The sequence below is a fragment of the Rhagoletis pomonella genome, unplaced genomic scaffold (genome assembly GCF_013731165.1).
Source record: "Rhagoletis pomonella isolate Grant_MI unplaced genomic scaffold, Rhpom_1.0 Rhpom_scaffold_00002, whole genome shotgun sequence".
In the NCBI taxonomy this organism is placed as follows: Eukaryota; Metazoa; Arthropoda; class Insecta; order Diptera; family Tephritidae; genus Rhagoletis; species Rhagoletis pomonella.
This window is the reverse complement of record NW_023458556.1, coordinates 27,067,099-27,075,421: the sequence shown is the minus strand read 5'-3', so window position 1 is coordinate 27,075,421 and position 8,323 is coordinate 27,067,099. Positions and strand designations below refer to the sequence as shown.

General features: G+C 37.2%; 1 protein-coding gene across 1 annotated transcript in view; it reads right to left on the bottom strand.

The window, feature by feature from the left end:
- Positions 1-2,412: 2,412 nt before the first annotated feature.
- LOC118734515 (ficolin-2-like) overlaps positions 2,413-8,323 on the bottom strand; it is a 35,935-nt gene continuing 30,024 nt past the window's right edge. The window contains exons 2-3 of the mRNA XM_036464233.1: positions 2,576-3,212; positions 2,413-2,515 (exon numbers count right to left, since the gene is read on the bottom strand). Coding sequence (XP_036320126.1) covers positions 2,413-2,515; positions 2,576-3,212 — 740 coding nt within the window. The remainder of the gene's footprint in view (positions 2,516-2,575; positions 3,213-8,323) is intronic.

Genomic DNA, 8,323 nt, shown 5'->3' with positions numbered 1-8,323 from the left:
ATCGTCAAAGTGTGGCATGCTAGCAGATTGAATAGAGTAAGAGAATTGACATCGAGTGGGTTTATGAAGTGGACTTCTATGCACGTAGCTTTAAAAAATAAATATACATATGTACAAGTATATATGTATATATGTATGTAGGTGCATTCACATACGGTAAATAAATAAATAAAAATATTGTACAAGAGAAGTTATCGTTGCAAAAGTATTTGCTTGGTTAAGTTTTAAAAGTAGTATATCTGAAATGGATAAGGAATACAGTGCCATAAAAAGTTCCACTCCGACTTTCTTTAAAGCTCCTACAAGGGTTTATGCCTCGCCGTTCCACAAACTTAATTAGAGGATCAATTTCTTATACAATAAACTCAGTAATTAGCGCTAGCCCATGGCGAGGTAAAAGCCTGATAAGTAAAATGAGGACAGAAGTGAAAATTAGTGCCGGTTTTTACGAAATCATTGAAATGGAAATCATGAGCAGCCAGGTAAGGTTAGATGTTGTGATAAGCGAGAAAATTTTGGGGTGATTTCTGCCTATAATTCCACAGCAAAAGCTTTATGTACGACTTTTGCAAAGATGGCTAACAGGGTAAATCTGGCAACACTCTTTCAACTCACCACAGTCTTTAGATTGACAAGAGTCTTTCGTTAGACAGTTGTCAATTCTGGAAACTAGCTTGAAAGCAATTTACTGTCTTTCGAAAGACTAATTGAAAGATCTGCTAACGATCTAACGATAACAGCATTGTGCTGTTTGCCATTTAGCATTAATTTTTTTTTAAAGTAAATTAAATAAAAAAATATATATATTATTTTTATTTTTAAAGAATTAATAAATAATAGAAAATTAAATTAGAAAAAGAAAATAATGTTATCAAAAAAGAAGGAAGCAGTACTTTCAAATTAAACAAGATTATAAATTTGTATTTAAAATTATTTAAAAATTAAAATAAATAAATAAATAAGACCCACCAAACTAAATGAAATAAAAAAAATATATACCTTCATATTCCTATATATTTTTCTTAAAGAAAAATAATATCTAATAATTAAAAAAAATGAAATTAATAAACAACAAATTTAGTTTAAAAAGGAATAAATAAATAAAAGAAATTTCTAAATAGTAAATGAAGTTTAAAAAAAAAAACCGTTTTCTACAATAAAATATATAAATTGAAAGAAAATTTAACTAAATAGTTTTAAAATTTTAAAAAAGAAAAAAATAAAAAAGGTTCCAAAAATTAAAATGATATTAGAAAAATAACCAAACCGTTAAATAAAGTTTAAAAAAAAATTTATGAAAGAAGGAAAAATTCATAAAATAAGTTTCTAAAAATTAAATTAAACTAAAAAATATTTAAAAATAAAAAGTCGGAAAAATTTAACAAACAAAAAATTTATATTAAAAAAATAATTGCGCTGCATCAGGGCTCGAACTCGGATTTCTCGATTGGCACGTCTGTGCCCTGCCCATTCGGCCACTGCGCCTATTGCAGTCACGCGAGCTAAATGATATGAAGGGGTTAGTCTCGTAAGGGTATAAGTGACATTGTTTGAAAATATAAGTTATACCCATATTTGTATAGTAAAATATAGTGTTTATTTGGTGGCAAAGAGTAAACATTCTTTGAATTAGTTAATTAACCTGCATTCATTTAGGCAAGAATCATTTCAAATGCATTTACCCAGAATTTACAATAAGTAATCAACTTTAACCTTAATTATCTCAAAAAAATTTCAGATCTACTTAGATCCTTTTGATTCTAACCCCTTCATATACAAATGATTTCTCTCAAAATAGATTTTCACCACGAGTGGTGAATGAAAGACCTTTTTTTCCAAAAAATGTTTGTGCTAGAATAATAAAAGTCTTTCGAACTATCTTATCATCTGCCTTTCATTTGTCTTACGAAAGACTTTTCACTATCTTAGCCAGAATTGCCCTGTAAGAGGGAAACACCTTAACGGGCTTTATAGCACGTCTGGGTGTCCAATCTTATTGTGGAGGGTATCACACCGACTCTGATACCCGTCTCTCTGTACGCTATCCCCTCCTTCTCCCATCCATCAGGCCTCAGACACATATTTCGTTTAATCGCGGCAATGGTTCCCTTGGTTTGCTGCCAGAAGTATGAAACTCTTTTCTTAAATTAAATAAGCAGGTATTTCTTAGAAAACCACAATGTAAAGATCAAATCTAGGTTCCAGAAACGAAATTGATAATTCGCTTCTCGTAAACGATAGAAACTAAAAAACATATTTGGCGCTGGCAAATTCGTGGGTTATATATAAAACGATTCTAATTTAATGATTTATGTCTTTTTTTTATATGTAAGTGAAGCAAACTTAGTTACTCCAAAAATAAGAAATTAATTTCAACAACTAATTTCAGCATTGGCTGCACAATAAAGTGATTTATAGCCGTTTCTTCGGCCTTATAGCCATGTGGGTGTACTTCATATTGTTTGGAAAGCGTCCATTCCAAAATAATGAGTTGTTGTACATGCCATTCAAATTACTGAAATTTTAGTATGTTCTTTAATGAAAGAAAAACTACAAAATTCATTGCATTGCCTACCTCCACCAACAGTCTTTGTACCACCAAGCTCCTTTCCAAACCTCGGCGCAGTTGTCCACATACTCATCGTTATCCTCATCGAAAGTACTAAATTTTTGACCATCATGAAAATCTTTTAGCGCCTCTCCGGCAGTGCCCGAATATTTGCCTATAATATTCAGCGCATACTTCTCCTCCTCGTCGGCCACAGCGAAACTTTCATAATTCGCATGCACATGTGTGCCCGTATAATCCATCATTTCAATCCACAACTCTTGCAACTCCACTTGAGTCAAGGCATGCAACTTATCCAAGCCAATAAAGAAATTGCCATCCAAATTACCAAAGCCAGTTTGATAGTCTCGCCAAGTGCGATAAAAATTCACCAATCCGTCCTGGCGACGCTGAAATACTGTCCAAGCATCGCCACCATTAGGATCCTTTAGGCAGTATACGTAGAACGGGTGTTCAAACCATTCTGGCAGGTATAACTGATAGATGCCACTCTGTGCTCTGCTACGAGCGGCTGCGAATGCTTCTGCACAACTTCGCGGCAATGAAGATGCATAAACTGAACGGGCAAGTGAACTTTTCGTTAGAGGTCCATCGGTGACATTCTGCAGTGCATTCGCCAAACAGAAAGTGGCAAATACAGCAACTAAGATGGCACAGCAAAAACGTAAACAAAACATTGCGAATTGTTGAGGAGAGACTGTTGAGCGAATAGTATTCGACGACGTTTATAAACAGATGCGTTTTTGGTGGCGTTCACTATTTTGTTATCAGATTGATTAGATAAGATGTGCACTTTCTAGGAACTTGGTGATTTTACTGTCTATTTAATTGTGCATTTAAATTTGGTTTTAACAAGAAATTAACTCGTCTAACCGTATCATTTAAATGCCCAGCGGAAGTGCTCAAATCAAATTTAGTTATCAGACACTTAAGAGCTTACGAGCAATAAAATATCTATTTGTCAATCGATAATGAAGGTGAACATTTTGCGATTGCACTTCTAAGTATTTTTAGTACGTACTCTATGTATTATCTGAATATACATAGAACAGCTTCCCCCTACTTTACATACAAAAGTACATACTTACTGTATGTACCTTTTACGAGTACTCTTAACGATTGATATCTCGTCGTCTTTCAGACTTATTGTTAGTCGATATTTTGTTTCCTGGAGTCTTCACCAGCGCTGAAGTCAATGTGGCCATTGGGAGTGCGAAAACTTCCAAAGCTATTTAACCCGACGAAATTTGCATGCTGATGCTGAAAAATTTTGGGCCCGCGGGAGTAGCATATCTCACCGTGGTGCTCAACTTGTCAATAATCACTCTCATCATTCCCGATGTGTGGAAATCGGAGAGAGTGGTCCCATTGTTGAAGTAGTGGAAACCAGGAAACACTTCTTTCCCCGGTTGCGAATACACTTGCGGCCCAGCTACTCCTTACACTTAACGCCATAAAAGCCAAGATAACTCGTGAGCTAAACGCAGCCGCCCTTGTCGGAGAACAGTCCTAGTAGCAGTGGACTTGTCAAAGGCGTTTGGCACCATTTGTCATCCTTGCTACTAGAAGACATTGAGGCTTGCTCTCTTCCACAGGGACGCAAACGGTGGTCGGCGATTTATGTGAGTGATCGACAGTCGTCAGTAATCTTCTGAGATCAAACTTCAAGAAGAATTAAACATGGGGTTTAATAAGGTGGTGTCCTCGCCTCGTTACTGTTTAACTTCTAGATTTCCCAACTCCCTCAGCCACCAGAAAGAACTTCCCTGAACTCATACGCTGATGACTGCTCCATATTGACGTCTGGGAATGGAAATGATGACCTCTGCTCAAAAGTAAATGGCTATCACTTCGACCTTTTTCGCTTCTTCACTACAAGGAGCTTTACACTCTCCCTAACGAAGTCAACGGCAACCGTCTTCCCCACCTGGACGAAGGAGTTCAGGCACCAATTACGACGGTGAACAACTCGAAAATTCTAGGGATTAGGGGTCAGTGCTTCCCGAAGGGGTTTTCACAGACGTGAGCACCCCAACAGACCCTTGATCGAGGAGAAGCCTTCGCCCAGGCACGTCAGAGCGCATCTATTCAAATACGTGGACGCGGTCCAGACATACATTGAACACTGGACCCGAAGACGTACAGCGTAAGGAGTAGGGAGTCGGTCACAACTTACCATGACTTCCGACCTATGAATTCCGTAATCGGAGCCCAATCACCCCCTATAGAAGACACGGAGCTTCAACTGCCAATTGATACCCGCAGTACTCTGGCGCAGTTATGGTCTGGATAACGCAGCCGTCTCAACAGCTATCTGTTCAGACTCTATCTAATGAATGTCGGACATGTGGAAACTCCCCGCACGACACCAACCACCTCTTCCCATGCCAGCTTAATCCCACTCAACTAACACCCATCTCCCTTTGATCCGACACCGTGGAAAGAGCCCGTTTCTTGGGCTCAACAATAGTTGAGCTTGACGACAACGATTGACGGGCAAACCGAACTTGGCGGGGCTAAGTAGTACCGCTACTGTAACACATTTTGGGACGGAATGCGAGCAGATTTGTGGAAGCTTAATACTATCATATTGGCATCAGCAGGGAACAGATTTTATGGAAATTGCCTTTTTTTCTGCTAAAGAGATAGAGTATATTCGATTAAGAATGTCCACGATTTAGCTTTCCCTGATTCTATATATACACATTTGATGTTGCCTTTTTTAAGATATTAGCCTTTGTTTGCCTTTTTTAAGATATTTGCCTTTTCTTGCCTTTTCTACCTTTAAAAAAGCGATTATAGCATTTACAATTTTTTTTTTAGATTAAAAAATATACACATGCCTATGCGGCTTATAGAAGCGCAGGGACCTCTTGCCAAATTGGTGTTGGAAAAATTCAAAGCCGTTTTCTCAGCTAACGTAGGCTTGGAGACAATAAGTGGTGTGGATAAAATTGTAAAGGGCGAGAAAAACGCCCTTATTCCTGATAATATGAACGTTTCAAACGTTCCATATTTAAATTGGGCTCCACTTGTATCAACTTACTTTGAGCGCATATTTAGTACATTCAAGGCTTTTCTGCGCGAAAATCGAATGAAAATGCTGCCAGAAAACTTCAAAATGCATCTTGTGGTTCAATGTTACTACAACTATACAGATTAAAGTTTTATGAGTTAGAAACTCGTAAGGATAAAAAGATTCAAAGTACAAATTTTTCATATAATGAAACTAGTTTATAGTTTTTCTCTTTTTACTTTTAATATATACATTTCTAAAATAAATGTATTTTTTGATTGTTGTTCGTATTTTCTGACTTTTGTAGTGCCTTATTTTGCTTTTTTGCAATACCTAGTGCCTTTCCTGCCTTTTTCGCTATTTTGTTTTACCTTTTTTGCAACACCTAGTGCCTTTTCCTGCCTTTTTCGCTATTTTATTTTGCCTTTTCCAGCCAATTTCGTTATTTTATTTTGCCTTTTTTATAGGTTTTTAGGTCCTGAAAATCCGTTCCCTGGTCATCAGTATCAAAAAAGCATTGAATTTAAAGTGGGTAACATTTCTTGATCCTGAAAGTTCTCAGACTACGTCTCTCGTCCTTTATAGCGAGCCAGTCGACGAAATTAGGGTCGCTTCTAAAGAAACGCTAACAGGCAGGGCTTTATTGAAAAAATAAAAATACAATTTTGGAAGCTGTATTAGAAGATCTTCCAATAGATCTGCTATTCGAAGGCAGATTAAAAAAAAAGATCATTGAGAGTGAGAAATTTCATATATGTATTAAAAATTATACATGAAGAACAGAATGTTTGCTTCGATCCTTGAAAATTTTACACAAAAGGAAAATGATGTGTTAGGGCCCAGTTTCGTTTCATTAGCCTTAAAAAATCATCGCAATTCAGCATTTAAAGAGTAGCTACTCAAGAATAATGAACAACTGAGAATTACAAATTTATTTGGCTTTAAAACACCAGCTGCTTTGCGAGGAGACATCATTTAAGGGCGGCATATACATACGTATACTTCTCATGACCCCCATCGTTTACACACCCGCGGCTGATGGAGCGCATGTCAACGGTACCTGATTTATGGTCACAATCATTTGTGTTAGCTTCACTCCGTGCCGTAGGCTTTATATTAATAGCAAAAGCGGCACAGCAGCGCCAAGTAGCCAAGGGGCAAGTGAGGAGGGAAAGCGTTCAAAGGACAAAAATCCATGGGTGTCCGCAACCTTTTAACACTCTTTAAATGGCACATCTCCATTCACACCAGCATGTCAAGCAGCGGTACCAAAAATTTAATGCAAACGTTGTTGTTATTATAGCTATTCTGCAACGACAACTGTAATAATTTGCCCCAAGGGGCCTCTATTCCACTCGACGCGACTACATATGTACATACATACAGACTAGCGGCGTCAACGTCGATACGACTACCAACGGAATGACTTGCTAGCCAGCCAGCCCTCCAGCTGGCCGATAACAGTCCATTATATGTTATGTGTGTATGTGTGTGCGTGTATATTTTGTAGCATTACAACGCCTTTAATGTTGGTAATAATTCGCATTTAACAAATGCTTCATGGTGTGAATACAATTGCTCTATGTTGTTTTTGATTTTGTGCTCAACATTTTGCACTCACCGCTGTTTTCACCACTGTAATTTCAATTTTAACGTTGATTTTATATAGGAATGATTCGCACGAATTGCGAAAGTAAGTAAATTTGTATGAATATTTGTGTGCCACAAAATTCGCTGAGCGGAAGAAAGTGACTGGAGGCATATTTACAGGGTCAAAGTGGCACAGCAGTCAGTTCATGCCATTATTCAATTATGAAGTCATTAAGTCATTTGTAAGTGCGGCGTTTCGACATTTTATCGGCAGACAAACGACTGCAACCCAAAACAAAAAAAAACAAAGCACCGGAAGCAAAGGCAGCAGCAGGGTCCAACTGCTCGTCGTGGGGTGTGCAATTAAAGTGGTTACCTTCGAAAATCATTGGCCGTTGGCACTTAGCCTTAGTCTGTTAGTGAGTTTCGGTGTTTATGTTGAACAACTTTTTGTATTGCGCCCGTACTACTACTACTTAGGATTAATTGCCACTTACTCGCTGTTGACGTACTATATTTTAAGACATCAAATTGTAAGCAATTGGTCAATTTAATAAATAAGTAAGTGCACATAAAAAACGATAACGATTTTTACAAATTTGCCGTTACTAACGTCGAGTACATATTTTGTCGAGAGGCGGATGTGAGCACTAGGCTCTGGCGTCAGTTCCTATGTTCTTTAATGCTATTCGTAAAAAGCTGCTTAGGCGTTTGTTCGCTACAAAAAATGCGGTATCAGCTACTGATACTGAGGCCATTGTGGCTCGTTCTTGTCGGAAACCCAACTATATATGTATGTAATATGGATCCGTTCGATAATAACTAAGGCTCCAGATTTGGGATCAAACGCATGATGAAAATACTTTTGTATCATTTTTTAATAGCTTAAAAATAAAGGATGTTGTCATTTTGTCGTGCATAACTTCTTTTTAATGAACCGATTTGGATGCCAAATTTTGCGGTCCCATATAAATGTCATCATTCCTTTAAAAGGATCTTGATTTTTATAAGATTACACTGGGAAAAAAGTTTAGCTACGTCAGCTAAATATATTTTTCTTAGCACATGGTTTTGTTATACATATATGTATATTACTAAATTTCGTGTTGAAGTCTAGAAAAAGAAGACTTTATTGTTTTCTCCATTTT